We start from the raw sequence: 17,571 nt of genomic DNA, 5'->3' as shown, positions 1-17,571 counted from the left end.
TGTTAATTTATATCAACCACATTTCGAATAGTAAACTGATTCAACAAAAGCACTGTGGTCGAAATTACGCTTGTTTACGTGTACTACAACATTGGTACATACCTTTTCGGCAGAAATTTGATATGTTAAGAATCATATGAGTTACACATACATTTTTGTATTTCAAATCATGTAATCATCATGTCATTGTCAATAACATTATTGTAGTGGCAAATGAATATTTGTAAAATGTTCAGATGTTAAGGCTATGCACGTGCAAACAGTATGGTGACAGCTTGGAATCACAGATCGCATTTTTACCCGATAATACAAATTCATCATATGAACATATTTTAATTCACCACTGTGACAAATTATTTTTTACTCCAAGCAAAAACAAGGCCATCACAGTAAAGGGCATTTACTTCCATAAATTCCTAGTTGTGGGTTGATGCTAGACTTGCTTACAGTCTGTTGTGATTCCAATGAAAAATTCTTGAAAAATAAATATAATTGCGTAAAGAAGGGGTGAACGCGAAAAGTCCTGTGACCACGAAATACAAAACAAAAACTGGCACAAGGTTCCACTTCAGAATAACATGGTCTGATTTATATACTCCTACCACGGAGGGTGCTATGCTTAGAAAATACAATCAGAACATGCAGAATAGGAGTGTGAAAAATAAAGTCGTAACAAGCATGGTGATCAAAACAAACAAACAAACAGTGCAGAAACAGTGTTGATTGGATTTATACATCTGAATTAAAGAAGTATAAATCATGCTAGGTTAATTTGTTAGAAGACAAAAACAAATACATGTAATGTACTGCGATCATTATTTAAAACATGAATTATGTTTCTCTGCCATTGCTTGTAGATTAAATACATGGTCGCCATTCATGTCTAATACTATGACTGAAATACATATGAATAGCTACCATTCAAACTACCGGTATATATTTTCATAGAAGACAGGTTTTAAACCATATCAAACTAGTATATATTTTATGAAAACCTTGTAATTCACACAAGATAAAAATTGATGTTAGATATAACCTTGATATGGTCACATGACTGCCAAGTACCGGTAAATAAATACTCAATTGAACATTTAAAAAGAATACAGAATTTTTTTCCTCAAAAAATGTTGAAAAAAACTGGAGGGGAGGGGAGCGGGGCATGAGAGGGTGCCATCTGATCTAGATGGAACGTTTCAAGGTCAGTCATTCGCAGACCATCGTCGAAGCAACATTGTCCCCTTTACGAATAGGTGAAATAATTTCAATGAGTTCTACGTGTGATTTCATTTTGTTCATTTGGAAAAAAGGTTAATAATAGTTAGTATTACAAAACAATTCATGCAAACATTTGGACAAAACAAAGTCAGTGTGGTGAATCACTGCCCAGGACAAAACTATTTATTATGTTGCAGGACTGAACACTACAGACACTGATATGAAATGACTCCACACATACTACAATAGGAAGACTTACTCAGCTTTATGTCTATATAGGGGGAAAAATACATGCATTAAGAAAAGAGGTCAATATATGATGATATAAACCCCTACAGAGGGCATTACGACATATACCAGTAATAAACATCAGGTTTTCTATCAGCTAAGGAGATATACATAAAAAAAATACAGATTTTTAAGATGAAACTGTACTGTCAAAATTTGTGTGAGGTTGTAATTTGCATTTACGGTGCAGCTCAGTAGAATTGCAGCAAAATTACAAACTACTGTAAAATGTCAATTCAGTCAAAATAAAATCCAACGAATATACCTTTCTTTCTATATTTTACATTCAACTCGTCAGAAATCAGTGAAAATAAATTTCATACAAAACACCCAAAACGTTTTTTCAGGGAGAATATATTCCAGCTAAAATAAAGTATTTCAAACTACTGTAAAATACTTTACTGTATTTTCGCTTGGAATTAATTTTCGCTATTTTCGCTGAATGTCAATTCAGTCAAAATAAAATCCAGCGAATATACCTTTCTTTCTATATTTTACATTCAACTCGTCAGAAATCAGTGAAAATAAATTCCATACAAAACATCCAACACGTTTTTTCAGCGAAAATTAATCTAAAATAATGTATTTTACAGTAACATGATGTGAAATTTTGGTATGCACCTGGAAACATGCTTTATTATGTAAACAAAATGATGGATTTGGCCGATGAAAAACTCGGTGTAATCAATTACCTAAATACATCTGATCATGTTTTTGATCAAATTATGTGATATAAAAATTGACTGTACATTTCAGACAATGAAAGCAAAGAATACAGATAGGCCAAGTCTGATCAATATAACATAGTGTTTCTACTCTACTGTTCAAGAGAAGTTTCTAATGTACTACATGTATTCAGTGTACCAGACATTACACTTCAAAACATGCATCAAGTGTATGAACCTGAACATCATTACAATCTCACCTTTGACCTGCCGACATCTGTTCTCGTAGTCGTAATAATTCAGCTTCAAGTTCTCTGTCATTTCTTGATATCTGTAGTAGAAATAATACTAAATTGAACACAGTGATCAAAGACTCAAAGACAGTATGAGAGACTTCCAGCAAACAGAAACTATTTCTACAATGTTTACTTAATGACCGTGGCATTTTAAATTAGAGACGATAGTGAGAATTCAACTACATAATACAACAGTGAGTAAAGCACAAATACAGGAAACTATTCATGAGTTATTCATTATCTATATAGTAGAAAATAACATCAAATCATGTGATAGCATTATAGAACTTGATGCTTTAAAATTATGATTTAAAATTGCCTGGGGCCCAAACCTAGGAAGAGTGTGCTGCAGAAAAAGATGAGAAGACTGAAACCACTGGCCGAGAGTCATTTGCATCTGTTATGTATACTTAGTCACATTAGCACTGAGCATATGACCAAAAAAAATTAGGAAATCATACACTGGGCATTTCAGAACCCAGCCTGCCAATCAGAGGTCATACCCAGCCTGCCAATCAGAGGATATAACCAGCCTGTGAATCAGAGAATATACATACCCGTTCTTTAGCCATGTCAGAGTCATGTTCCAGGATAGCAACCTGATCTTGAAGTTGTTGGATGTATTCCTCTCTGTGAAAACACATGGGAATAGTGAGATTAAGAAACCAACCATGATGTGGTCTAGAAATGGCAATTGTTTGATGTATGAATTACTTCAATCTCACATACAATGCTCAGTACAGGTACTGCAAAGTGTATGGTGGCTACTCCACAGACTTGGTAAACACAATTTTGCCTCTTTTGTCAATAATTTTAATAAACATTTACTCCACTAGTAATCATAATTTGGTCCCAAAACAGCTGAATTCTGGCACTTTGATTCACCATACCCAAGTAAAGAAGACTGTAGTGTATTACTACAATAATACCACATCCATCCAGTCACCCTGCTCAGATTTGCAACAATTCTAGCATGTTCAACTACTAGTATTTAGTGCAAACACACTAAAGTATATATATATTCCCTGAAACTTTTGTGTGATATATAGAGCAGTCACTCACTGTGATTTTCAGAGCTGACATCATGTAACCAAAGAAACTAGAATGTTGACTATTTAATAAATCAAATATCAGATTGTTTGCATTATTACTACCAGGTAGTTGTCAAAGTCTTGTGGTTTTGTGTGTTATGATAATTGAAGTGTGAACCAATCAATCATAATTATCTCATTAGAGCAAATAAATATCAATCTCTATCCACAGCCTGTGCGCCAACTACTGTAAAATACTTTATTTTAGCTCAAATTAATTTTCGCTGAAAAGACTTTTTGGGTGTTTTGTATGGGATTTATTTTCACTGACTTTTGACAAAAGTTGAATGTAAAATAGAAGAAAATATTCGCTGAATTTTATTTTCACCGAATTATACCTTTAGCAAAAATAAATTCCAAGCAAAAATAAAGTATTTTACAGTAATTTAGAACTATACTTCAATACAGAGAAATTTTGTTTGATAATCTGACTTAACTCACAGTTGTCTATTTTCAGCTCGTGCTTCCTCTAGTAAGCTATGACCATATCGAGGCAGGACATCATTACGGAATGCCCTCGGTGTTGCTGATCTGGAAAGGAACAACGAGCATTAATATTGAAAATGTCATCACCCTTTACAACAGGTGCAAAATAGTTTCAGACATCCAACCCCCGTGCCTGGTAGGCAGTTATCAAGTGGCTTTGCAACATCCCCAGACACTTTCCTGAAAGCGTGATTAACCGGTTATCAAAACACTGGACGTGGTATGCTTTTGATGTGTGGTTGCATGGGAGGATGTGGTTGGACTATAACAATGCTTTTGTAGGTACATAAAACATTGTCTGTTGTTTTGATGCTGCAAAGTCACTCGGTAATTGCTTACCATGTGCAGGAGTTAGGCATATGTTTTGCGTCCACTGTGAAGTTTCATACACCAAAGTTTTAATTACAAACAATTTTTGAAATCCAATATGACAGTGAAATACACGCTGACTAAATTTAATTAATTAAAAGCAACTACAACAACATTATGACAGTTTGAACAATAAAACCAGTTCATATAATTTAACAAGCAGAGTTCATTATATGTCACAAAAAATATCAGTATGTACATACTTAGCACCTTCACCCTGAACTCGAAGCCCTCTCTTTATCCGTTCTGAAGCTGGTGGCTTCGGACCTCTACCCTGTTGATCAGAAACGCATGACAAAAAGAACATCAGAAAATTATGCACAAATAATTCCTGAAATAAGAATAAGCATGAATCAACTATACAGATTTCAAATAAAACATATTTTCTCCTATTATCCCTTACCATAAATATTAATATTAGTGTTACAATTGATATGCACTGTGCGGTGGAATTTTTTGTAAACAAACTGTATTTTATATACTATTGGTAACACATGAGCGGAGCAAAATGAGCACTCGGCATGGTCAAAAAAGACGATTACAGTGAGAGTAAAGTAATAATATTATGATGGTTTCCTTGACAGCCACTATGTGATGTTTACAGTTGTGCAACAATGTTTGCTTTTGGTTATGCAGTATATTTTTCAGAGTGTACACGATTCAGACGTCACAAGAGCCCATTTTCAAATAAAGGGAATGTTAAATTTAGTTCAGTCTCAGTTGTTCAGCTGAAATTTGTGGGGACATCAACCACCCTGACCATGCTACAAAGATAACTACATTGATAAGCATGGGTAAACAGCGTGACAAATCAAGATCTACACTGACTGGACAATATTCTCTCTCACCTATCCGTCATGAAATTATACAAGGCTAGGTAAAATATTGGCGCCAATAGCCAATGAATTCAAACACTAGTTTTAAATAAACAGAAACATAGTTGCACAACTGTAAACATCACACAGTTCTTATTGGGGAAACAATCATAATATTATTACTTAACACTCCCTGTAATCCTCTTTTTTGACTATGCCGAGTGGTTGTTTCGTTTTGCTCAGGTGTTACCAGTAGTACATTGTACCTATTTACATTGCATGGATCAATATAAAACATGACACAATACAATGATAGATGCCATCCGCAATGAAATTTGTAGTTTTTCAAGCAACCATGATCAAAATGGACTACTTACTGTGTCAACTCGTGATTGGACGTAAGTATAGGGATCAGTCCTTTTATTCTGTGTAGCAATCTGTTGTTTAGAAACCATTAACTGAGAAGAGAAAAATCAACAGGTTGGTGAGGCAGGTCACAGGATATAAAACCAACCAGCCATGTTTTTCAATGTGCCATCTTCAAACATGGCTAAAATTTGATGCTTGGTAATAATCTATCAGATGAAAATTACTAAAGTTATGATGAACAACAAAATTATAATATAAAAAAAAATTAAAATGCAGTTAAAGATGTGAATATTTTGCATTCACATACCTTATTTTTTAGCTGTTCATTTTGTTTTTCCAGTTCCCTTATTTTCCCATGCAGGTCTTCCATCATTTCCTCAGTTTCAACATCTCGTACTCGACCTCCACCTTCCAAGTGCTGGATCTTTTTCTTGTCATTGACCAGACGTAGTAATTTTGTGGCCATTCTACAAAAACAAGAAACAAAATACACTAACTGAACTAACAGAGTGAATATGAGTAATCACTCACTTAGGATATGTAAACAAACATGACAAACTGTGTTACAGCAGGAAAAGTCAAAACATATTATCCTAATATACTTCAGGAAGACATTGAAAGTAAATTTTCTGACTGAATGTTACTAGTCTGAGTTTTGAGATGAGCTGCTTTTATGCTATTGGCCAGAATGCTGTTTGAATGACGTGTAAAGAGCTTGGTGGAAAAGTGAATTGCATGGCCATTGGAATTATTTTATCTTTGAAAGTATCTGAAATTGTCATGCTGTAGGCCAGGAATACCAGTACCATAAGTGAGATAAATTTGATAACAATTCTAGGCAGATGACCACATTGGAAATGAGTACAGTGTTCTCCCAAAACCTTTTAAGCACCACGCTTTTACAAGCTTGGCCACTGAAATGCCATGCTTAAACTTTCAACATTACCTATGTGTAATTATTATTACAAAAAGCATATGCAAATGACATACTATCATTATGCAAATCAGCCACAAATTGCCTATGCATTTTCCTGAGGACAAAACTAGTATATAACAAAATACCTTTTAATTTTGTCTTCTTGTTTTCTTGCATGTTTTTTCAAGACCAGATTTTCTTCATATAGCCTTAGGTATTTATCCTCCAACTCATCTCTACCTAGTTTAGAAATAGCTCTTCTTTGCTGACCTTGTTTATTATCGCCATAAGCTAACAGGGGATAATAAAACAATAAAATGAGTGGATGTTGATACTAGCATAGAATAGACAAAAATGTGCTAACACAGAGGCACTGTCTTTACATGTATGTCACATCAGATAATATAGAACATGATTTCATTCTCTCAAATAAATCATTCATTTCTGATCAGATCATAGTCTATATAAACACAGTTACTAGAAAAACCTTCTAGTAACTGTGATATAAACTATGCATTCTTCAAGACCTTGTAGCCATCTGATTATGGTGACTGGTTTATCATATTAGCTGTACATGTGCAATGGTAATCAAACATCACATATTTATTTTATTTTTTATTTATTTATTAACACTTACTCACTCGCCGGAAAGAGTGGCAATGGTTACATATAATAGTAACAGAATACAGCACCAATACACTAATAACTATGGAAGGCAAAATACTCTCCATTTGTTTTCCAGTTTGAATGCTACTCGCACAAAACAAGCGATTGACACTGCTAAAGTTGACATCATTTCCAAATTTATATGATCAATTGCTGATTGTGATTTTCTTCATTTATCATTATGTCTGTGCGTTTGCATTTTGAAATAAGTATGTGCTGTTGCACAGGCAGTTGCTTCCAAATATTCTGAAATTAATTAATTATGGAGGCCGGTACCAGATGCAGGAACTGTGAACACAAATGCAGAGCACATTGCCTTGTACTACATCACACAATTTCACTACGTGTACTGACCATCTTCTTCGTCAATATTTCCCAGAGCACCATATTGTAGAAGAGCACCGGCTCCATATTTGGACGGAGTTGTATCCTTCACCGGGACATCATATGCTGTTTCGTCGTGATAGGGTGGACCAGGCATTTTGAAACAAGTATGTGCAGTAGCACGGGCAGCTGCTCTCTTATATTCTGCAATTATTTCGCAATATAATTTATTATAAACACGAGAAAAACTCAAGCATCTAATCTGGAGCGAATAACGGTCTAAGCACGGTATTGGAATTTGCATGAACTTGTTGGCACAATGCCTAGCAACTACAAAGGATGTCTGTTAGCAATTTTCATTCAGATGCGATCGGTAATTTCAATTTTACTTTTTTTAAATCGATGGTCTTCCAACGCAAAGAAGAAACGCGTTAGTTTTACTATCTCACAATCCCACTTAAACGGATAAATAATAGTTGTCAGTGGGCACTGATATGTGCAAACAAACTAGCAATAAACGTGTACTACGATAAAATCACGTTACAGATAGGCCTCAAAACTATGGGGCGGGTGTACACTCGATTCGTCGATCGCGTTGGGTGGTAGGCCAATGGAACAGCAAAACATTTCATGATACAATTGTAGTTGAATATGCATGCTTTGTATATAACACATTTACCTTACGTCTGCCACCCCGGTGTTCCCCAGATTCAACCCGGAAAAAATAGTAAACAATAACAGAAATGCTGAAACCAAAAATTCGGTTGACAAGGTACTGCGCAAGCGTAAAAGGGTTAATACCCATAATTCCTCTGAACGAACCAGGAAGTAATCATTCAAATATATATCACGTGACTGACCAGCTGAGTAAAAGTGTGGTCGTGAGAAACGTGAGGTTTACGTTCAAAGAACAGAAATTCGTGAAATAGCCAAATCATGTGGAAGAGAAAATCGAATGAATCCAAGGATGAAGAGAAAGATTCCAAGGTACGTTTGAGTAAAAAATATAAGTAATGTCACAGTTCCAGTGATAGTGACTGTGGTAATTGAATTGTTGACGCTATTCATATTGATGGTGTGGAGATGATTTAAAGTGCCTGTGAAATGGCTGCTATTTTCACGCCTAAAATTATCCATTGATACATAAACATTATTAATTTTTATGTTTCTAAGCATAAATAATTTTTTTAAGTGAAAAAATGTGTTTTTAACTCAGTCTACGGAAACTTTATTTTTGTGTATTTTAAAACGAGGCTCCTCATTAGCTTCTCATTTGCATACAGAAATTCCCCTTGTGACGTCAGAAGGGGAAGTCGCTGGGCAGCTTGCATTGCCACTTGCATTGCCACTGTAAATAAGGCAAATTTCTTCTTCAAATGTTTTCTCGTCTTTGACTAAATTGCCGCTTATGTACTTGTTCGTCGAGGAAGAATGGACCATACTGAACACATAGTATCAAGTTTGTTACATGGGGTTGAGTCAGATGCGAAATATGTCCGGTCTGGTGTCGCTGGTCACCGTGGTCGTCACCGTCACCGGAGCACGTTTGTACACTGTCGCTGGACTCCGGCATTGGACAAAATCAAATTTGACGGCTGAATCGTCTTGTTATTTACCAGGTTACTAGACACTATTGATTTATAAAATAGAGAAATAATTTTAAAAAAAACGACAAAACACAGTTACTGAATAAATGACTGCCGCGTTGTAATGGGTGAACGCGTCGGGTCATGAGGGGGACAAGTGCGTGAATGGCGGCGTTTAATTGGATAACAAAAATTATTGAGAGCGACTCACATACAGACAAATTCAGAATGGATTTAGCAAGATTTTCATGATTATGACATCATATTAAAAAAATACTTTGACAGCTCAAGCCCGGATTCTTATTCCGTAAATTATTACGCCGATCAAGCTGCAAGTAAAGGCAACAAAGGTGTGAATTCGACATTCAACACCAATAACCGAACAATTCAGACACTTTTAGTCTGCGAAAATGAAAACAGCCTGAGGGCTGCGTAATTTCCTGTTTGTCCGACGCTTCGTTTTCATGTCATTATCAAAATTACTGCTATCTTTTTACATAAAGCGATAATCAGGATCGCAAAAAAATCAAATCATTTGAAACACATACTCGACGTCTCTCTTCCTTCTGAAATCCGTCTCAGTGATCATGGACTGGTCCGGAATCGTTTTGTATTGTCGGCGTTTCTCGTTAAAACCTAGTTGTTTTGTCATGGACAAGGACAGTTTTTCAACAACAAAAAAAAGAATCTGAGGTGAAGTGGACACTGCATATGACGCTGTTACGAGGAAGTCCACCCCAACCTTTTCTTGTTATTTTCACGGCTTTCGTCCACCGATTTCGCACTTTCGGATCGATTGGAAACGTGGAAATACTTACACTATGACTATACGCATTACTGCAACCGCCCACAACACAACGTTTAACCATCATAAAAGTTTGTTGTGAAAACAACTTCTAAAAATTCGCCCTCTCAAAAATAAAATAAAATAGACAAAAGAAACGCCGATTAAAAAATGTATATCGTTTAAAAGTACAGTTGTACGTTGAATGACACAGTGATATGAAAGTACGGCCCAGGGGTATGGCTTCCTCTCATATTTTTGCATTTGGTGGCGCACTTTTGGCGAGAATCGGAAATCCGGAAACAGTCAACCGTTTCAGGATAGGTGGGCGTGGCTACAGCACGGGAAATATCTCAAATTTACTTGGATACGAGTAATCATTTTCAGCAAAAAAATCAATAATTGCCCACTTCAGTGGGGCACAGATCTAAAATGGGAAGCGTGTGGATGGGCATTGTACAGGCACTTTAAATCCTGTACACCCACGCTCCCTGTGGTATTACATAGATTAGCTATACCATTACATTAAACTCATTGGTCACAATAATTAATTAATTGTTTCACCTTGCATAGAATCACAGTCACAGTATACGTTTTAACATTATTCTTCTTACTATTGATACAGAACCATTGCTTGAAGCGTCTAGCTATTTTGAATATATTAGAAACACTACCAAATATTAACTACTATATATCCTGTACACACGTAATTGATTGATTAATTAATTAGTAGTAGTTAGCTGCGGTTGTCATTCTGTCTTTCTGTATTGTAATTGACAAATAGTTAGTCAGTCAGTTAATTAATTGATTTTACACATGTTAGATGTTATATATTTGAGATGGGGTGAGAGGTAAATATGAAAAAAAAAAAACGTTATCACAGTCTTTATGATTACAACAAATACAAACCACTGGCATGTAATATTTTTTAATCATTGCTGTTAATCACAACTTAATAATTTATTTTTGCTATTAGAAGCAGAAACTTTTGTCTGCAGTGAAGGAGACGCAAGTTAAATTCTTGTCACCAGTTGACACAGACTATAAGGCATTGGTAAGTCTCAGTGATTCTCTACATAAACATCTGCATATTATTTATAAGAAATAAATGCTCCACTGAGTTGAAATTATTTTTCATACAATATCAATTTTCCTGTATTGAAAGGAATCCTGCTTAGGAGAAAGCTAAAAACGTTGAAATATTGTAAAAATAATTTTCAATACAAAACTTCTTTTTAAAAGTGACATAGTATATAAGTTCATAGTGTTTAATTTGTTTTCACTATCATTCATTTTTTTACTATTTCTGTTTATAAACAATAACCATGACTTTTTCTGTATCGTCTATGATTTCAGTTTGTTTTCTTATTTCACAAGCTATTTCTCCTCCACAGGTGGCTGAGAATTATGATAATTTTGTAGTACAGCCTGGAACAGAACTTTCCTCAGAACTTCATACCAGGTTACAGCAGGGATTTGAGACTTTACTTACCAATGGTTACCTCTACCAGCATAGAATCCGATTCCGAAACAAAACTGTGATGACCCCAGTGTCTCGAACTCTGATCGGTGAACCGGGCATGACGTACAGATATTTGAATTTACGATTATTTGCGCTACCATGGACGTTTGATGATAAAAAAAAACTTAGTGATGTGGAAAAAGCGTGCAACGCTTTCTATGAATTAAACACATATTTCAAAGACCATGTGAATAAATTAATAACTGAGAAATTTGCTTCATCTACTGGTAGGAAAATTGATGAAACAGACGATAGTTTAAAAACAATAATTCAAAGAAATACTGAATTTAAAGCGACCATACTGAACTATATGGACCCAAGTGAGATTAGATTAAAACAAGAACCGTACTATAATATGGGGGATATAGCAGTCAGTTGGCACAAGGATGAGAGTCTAGTAGAAGGGTCCACGGTTGCCGTTTACAATCACGTACCCATGGGTAAGTCTCGCTTTTATTCTATTCTTTTAACGATTCAGAAAACTCACCTGATATTCATATACCATGTCATACACATAGGGCAGAGGTCGTCACACCCTTGTGCATTTTGGGTTGTATAATATGCATAGTCTGTGGGTCAGATGCATTGTAAATTTTAAGACACAAAACACATTTGAATACTTGTGACTGTGAGGAAAATCGACCTGTACATGTGGCTTTAGTACCGGGTAGATACATTTTTTTGTACTGTTTTTCTCTATTTCTATCCATGCTTTTGGAACTTACGCAGGAGTTTATATGGTCAAAATAGGTAATATTTTAATGATTCAGTATAAAACGAATGCAATTTTTGGTTTATATGCGCTTCGATTGGAGATATACTTTTAATAGAGCAAATATGGTACCGGTCTCCTCTCTACAAATGGATGTCATGATCACAGTCACAGTTTTTGTGTGAAAAAATACCTTGCATACGAACACCTAATTACGCGAAGAACCTAGAACACTAAGCCGGGGTATTTGAAACTAAAAATTAGCATTCCAGCTCAGCAGCCAATCAGCGACTGCCTAAAGCTTAGATGACAATTTCGGTTTCAAATACCCCGGCTTAGTGTTCTAGGTTCTTCGCATAATTAGGTGTTCGTATGCAAGGTATTTTTTCACACAAAAACGACGAATTAGGCCGAATTTTGTTATCGGTTGACTTAATATAACCCCAACGGACCGTATTTTTGTGAAAGATTGGTATTTTTGTCCTGATTTGTAGGAATCTGAAAAACGCATTTCACAACTTGTCTCTTATTTAGTTTTATGCGTCATTCAAGATGGCGGCCCCCATATAGTAAATATCGTATTTATTTTATTATCACGTGTGCGCCAGTTGACTGTGGTCATGATGGTCTTGTTTAAATTATGCTTTGTTATTGTATTGCTACCTTCAAATGTGCTGTGGCTTATTAACCACAGAAGATGATTAGTTCCTATGCCATGCATCTTGTATCAGTTTGTACATGATCCGAGACTGATTTGAGTAAACAAACAAACAAACAAATAAATTAACTTGCAAAATGATCATGTACATTGTGGAAAAACCTAAGCAATTTGGTTTAAAAATGGGCAAAAATATATTGTATAATTGAAGAAAAAGTCAAGCCTTACAACATGCTACTCCAAGATAAAAGATCTTCAAACTAATTCGCATCAGTATTTCTCATGTTATAGATGAAAGTATTTTCTCAATTTTTCAAAACAGTGGATATGATGTCACACTTTACACATGATCCTTTGCCGGAGAATCAAGATGACAAACTACATAATACTGATGAAAAGTTGAATTTCTAGAGAATGAAAAGAGATAAAAACTGTAAATTGCATTCTCCTACATTTGTGGAGCTTTTTCTTTAGGATTATTATGTTGTTTGGCTTGACTTTTCCTTTAAAATGAAAAATCAGAACTGTAATGGATAGATGGATTTTTTAATTTGGAATCATGTATAACAGGACAACCTTGTTCAGTCTTTTCTCCATAGATTTGCTGTAAAAATTGAACATTTTTCATGGTCCCTTTTTGTATTTATTTAATAACCAGTAATATATGTCTAAGCAGGGCGTGTCTTCTTTCCAGAGGGAGCTTAAAAGACAACAATTCCTGAATATCCTGATTACAATTCTGATTTCATTTCTTCTTATATTATCTGTTCATCAGAAGCAAGGCAAGATTGCAGCAAGTGGAAAGTTGGACTGAAAGTGGCATGGGACATCACAACACCAGCTGTCTGCACCCCATTGAACAATAAGGATTGTTATTATATGTTAGATACTATGAATGATACACATCAACATTGTGTGATTGCAGGAACTCTACCGAGATATAGCTCTACTCATAGAGTAGTGGAGGTAAGGCTTGTATTCACTCTTTTTAGCTCCGCCGTTGACTTTGTCGAGTGGAGCTTATCATATGAGTGATTGTCCATGTCAATGTTTTACTTTTTCGACTTCTTCTTGAAAACTACAAGCCTGAATGCTCTGATACTTGGTGTATACATGTATGTACCTTGGGTAGACCTCTCTTAGATTTGTTCATTTCATGATGATATCTTCAATTCTCTAATTTTGATGAATATTTTTGGTAAAAAGTGATATTTTCGACTTCTTGTTAAAAACCGCAAGTGCAATTGCTTTGATATTACATATATAGGTACTACATGTGGACCTCTCTCAGATTTGTTCATTTCATGATGATATCTTCAAGTATCTAATTTTGATGAATATTTTGGCCATTTTTGGTGAAAAGTGATATTTTCGAATTCTTGTTGAAAACACCAAGTCTGATTGCTTTGATACTATACATATTGTTCATTTTCTAATGATATCTTCAGTTCTTTAATTGAAATGTGCATTGCTAACAGCGGAGCTATCTCAGCCGAGAGGCTGCTTGTCTTGTAGATGTAAACAAAACAGTGCTGACCATAGCAGCATCTCTGTAGTGTTTGTAATCACATGCACTACTAATAAAGCAAATGCAGTAATAATCACATTGTATCTTATATAAAGCATTACAGTTACTGTGTCCCACCAATACCTGTATTCAATTTGGGTCAGAGTAGAGAGATTGTCTGGAGAGGTATATTTTTGTGGCTGGGAATTGGTTGATATTTTCACATTTCTGTTATTTAATCCTGGCAAGCAGGTATTTTAGACTATACACAATGTTCCTATACCATTGGTGGTTTGTCATCAAGATTCAGCATATTTTTGACATAAAAAACAATTGATTAAAACATAGGGATACTGAAATAATAGTGAATGGTGTGTTAATATGTTAATATATGTATTTGTTTTTTGAAATGTAAATATATGTAGATGAGCAGAGATATGCAAGTACAATGTACATGTAAATATTTCTGTCCATTTACAGAGTTCTGACAGTACACTATGTTATATTCAACAAAGATGCCAGACTGCGCTTGATAACATTGGCTACAAAGATCAAATACCTTACTTGAAATCTCTGGAAACTGACGTACTTCAGCTGATTGAAGAAATACACAGTGAGGTAAGAAATGTATTGACCTATGGATTTGTGTTTAGAGTAAAGCTCAGAAATATTCCGGCAGCAACTTGTACACTGATTCAACGACAACAACTGGTTTTGACTTATCATTTGGCCCACAAGAGTTTTCGGTTCCTACAAGTGGTCGCATCCATCCACAATGGCCAAAGCAAAACTACACGACCAAGCAATTTGGTCTATTTACCAGTATGTCAACCTCAAAAACTTTTAACTCATTAAAATTAGATTGTTATTTGGCAGATACAGAATAACCCAAGTCGCAGCACAGTAAATCTCTTCACATTGAAACTGTCATAGTTACGTCAAATGGTTGAATAATAATTAAAGTTTGTGGTAAATTAATGAGCAAGTTTGCTAACTTTCTACTAAATACTTTGGAGGCTAGTTTGTAAGTCACATAAGAGTAATCATGAAATAGTAAACTGCTGGTGTGCTGGACTTTAGTTTTGTTCTTTTTATCCTACTAGGTTGAGTTTGAATGGTTACGGCAATTCTGGATGCAAGGCACTCAACATTCTCAAGAAAGATCGTATTGGTTGAAACCAATGGAACAATTACAGGAAGATTGGAAGACAATGGAACTTATGGTAGGTGCAATCAAATATCACACAACTGTTTATTTAGTGAATTTTATGAAATTTGTTCCTAATAAATGCCATAATTGTTTTCTAAAAAATTTTAATTTTGATCAAATGTTTATTTTGTGAAAAGTGACAAAAGTTGACGTTGATATTCAATGATGAGTCAAAAAAGTTGAAAAAACCCACAAAATTTCAATATGTGAACATCTGTTACTCAAGCAAGCCAGAGAAAATTTTATTAACATCAAACATAGTGGGTTATTCTTGGCATTAACATAAAGTTAAAATACGGTTTAGGAATCCACACTTGATATGCTTCTACAGACATTTTGTGTTCTTCACTGTCAATTCAGTCAAATACCGTAGTACAATGTCATTGACACTTTCTTGAGTATAGTAATTATAAAAAACAGTTTTGTTACATGTGATTCAAACAGATATTCAAGATCACTGTTACAGTAATTTTTCAATTCTCCTAATGTTTTTTTCTTTTCTATTGTCTTTGGTTTTTTCAAGCCATAATGACACAACTCCAGAACGGACTGATACTGAATTATAAGTCCCTCTCTGCAATTGTCAAAATTACCCCAATATTTCAATATTATGTTTTTGCATTCAGACAAAGCTGATGATAGACATTGTAGTCAAGAAAAAAGACCAGTCACATATGATTGCCAAGATACTGTTGCCTTCTTTGGTGGAGAGAAATGAACTTAGGAACGAATGGATGAATAGGTAGGTATTCCCATATAGCGCCCTCTAGAAGTAAGATTTCTATGAATGCCTCATTGTGATTGGTTGATGTTTTATTAATTTATACAAGCCTGAAAATAACCCACATGGTTAGTCGTTCAATTTATGTAGAAATTGTAATGGTCAAACAAGATTTCATGTTGCTGGCTTTTGATAATCACATATTTTTGAAGACTTTTCAATGGAGGGAGCTTTTGGAAAATTCCCATTGAAGATGTAAATATCAATGACCACCGGTAGCTTTATTGCATGCATATTAGATAAAATTGTTTTTTTTTTTATTTCTGATTACAGCTGAAACTTAATTTTAATTACCAAATTCCTAACCCATTAGACTTGTTACAATGAGAACTACCGTAAAATCTGTATTAGAAGCCGCACCCATTCTTTTTAAACAATCGAGACCCAAAATTGTACCATTTTAATAGAAGTCGTGGCTTCTAATACAGATTTTACAGTAATATGAAAAATTGTATACTTCGTGATAAAATTGAAAATATGTTAATAATAACTTATTTTTCATACATTAAATATATCCATAGAGGTGCTGTGTTAGATATTTTACAGACTTGAGAAATAAAGGAAATTGAATATATGATGAACACATTATATTGGCATTTCAGATACAGCGAGAAAGAATTCTATCATATTCCAGAGGAACACAGACCAATATATGAACCGTGTTGGACAGATGCCAATTCTGAAATGCCTTTGCCATTTGACCTATCTCAACACATAGACATCATACAGGAGTGCATGGATACAAACGATTCTCAGTAAAGAGCGTGGGGACAATGGCAATGAACTATTGTAATAGACATCCATGAGTGGACCCCTGTAATCAAACTCAACAGAATATATATATAATATTTTTTTTATTCATTATTAAAAGTATACATTTTCAATTTTATTTGATACTCTAAGCCAAATATGTACTCTACAAGCGTATTTGTTACTCTGCTCTCGTAAAGATTTGTATACATACACCATAACATGTGTAAATAATTTTACTAAATGTTAATTTTTAAAGATTTATATTCATATTTCCATTATTAATGTATTGATATAGAAAGAATAAATGATTACTGCCTAATCAGTCACTACAAATATATCCACATCTCTAAATAAATTGTGAAAATGACAGTAGCATACGTTCAGAAGGCCATAATGTAATAATTCAGGTGGAGTGCATGAAAAAATGAATATAATCCTCTGCCTTGCCATTTTACTACAAAAGAATATTGCATGTGCTGGGTAAGTTTGTACATCGATATCTAGCTTATGTGCACAACTCCAATGATAATGCATTCTAACCTAGTCTCTGTAGTATCC

The 17,571-nt window shown here is 34.6% G+C and overlaps 2 protein-coding genes across 3 annotated transcripts in view; one reads left to right on the top strand and one right to left on the bottom strand.

Annotated features, from left to right (window-relative positions):
* LOC102810021 (protein fantom-like) overlaps nt 1-8,293 on the bottom strand; it is a 30,209-nt gene extending 21,916 nt beyond the window's left edge. For both annotated transcript variants that reach the window (XM_085500386.1, XM_078011960.2), the window contains exons 1-9: nt 8,180-8,293; nt 7,531-7,704; nt 6,657-6,801; nt 5,902-6,061; nt 5,603-5,683; nt 4,614-4,684; nt 3,997-4,086; nt 3,022-3,094; nt 2,429-2,499 (exon numbers count right to left, since the gene is read on the bottom strand). In XM_085500386.1, coding sequence (XP_085356512.1) covers nt 2,429-2,499; nt 3,022-3,094; nt 3,997-4,086; nt 4,614-4,684; nt 5,603-5,683; nt 5,902-6,061; nt 6,657-6,801; nt 7,531-7,657 — 818 coding nt within the window. In that variant the 5' untranslated portion in view covers nt 7,658-7,704; nt 8,180-8,293. The remainder of the gene's footprint in view (nt 1-2,428; nt 2,500-3,021; nt 3,095-3,996; nt 4,087-4,613; nt 4,685-5,602; nt 5,684-5,901; nt 6,062-6,656; nt 6,802-7,530; nt 7,705-8,179) is intronic.
* Nucleotides 8,294-8,351: 58 nt separating this feature from the next.
* LOC100366525 (alpha-ketoglutarate-dependent dioxygenase FTO) lies at nt 8,352-17,348 on the top strand. Its single transcript, XM_085500384.1, has 8 exons — nt 8,352-8,487; nt 10,847-10,924; nt 11,265-11,832; nt 13,538-13,728; nt 14,750-14,887; nt 15,373-15,492; nt 16,106-16,221; nt 16,863-17,348. The coding sequence occupies exons 1-8, from the start codon at nt 8,437-8,439 to the stop codon at nt 17,017-17,019; spliced, it is 1,419 nt and encodes a 472-aa protein (XP_085356510.1). The 5' UTR covers nt 8,352-8,436; the 3' UTR covers nt 17,020-17,348.
* The last annotated feature ends 223 nt before the right edge of the window (nt 17,349-17,571 follow it).

The sequence above is a fragment of the Saccoglossus kowalevskii genome, chromosome 6, assembly GCF_978046115.1.
Source record: "Saccoglossus kowalevskii chromosome 6, keSacKowa6.1, whole genome shotgun sequence".
In the NCBI taxonomy this organism is placed as follows: Eukaryota; Metazoa; Hemichordata; class Enteropneusta; family Harrimaniidae; genus Saccoglossus; species Saccoglossus kowalevskii.
The sequence above is the reverse complement of the archived record's forward strand: the minus strand, read 5'-3'. Positions and strand labels throughout refer to the sequence as shown.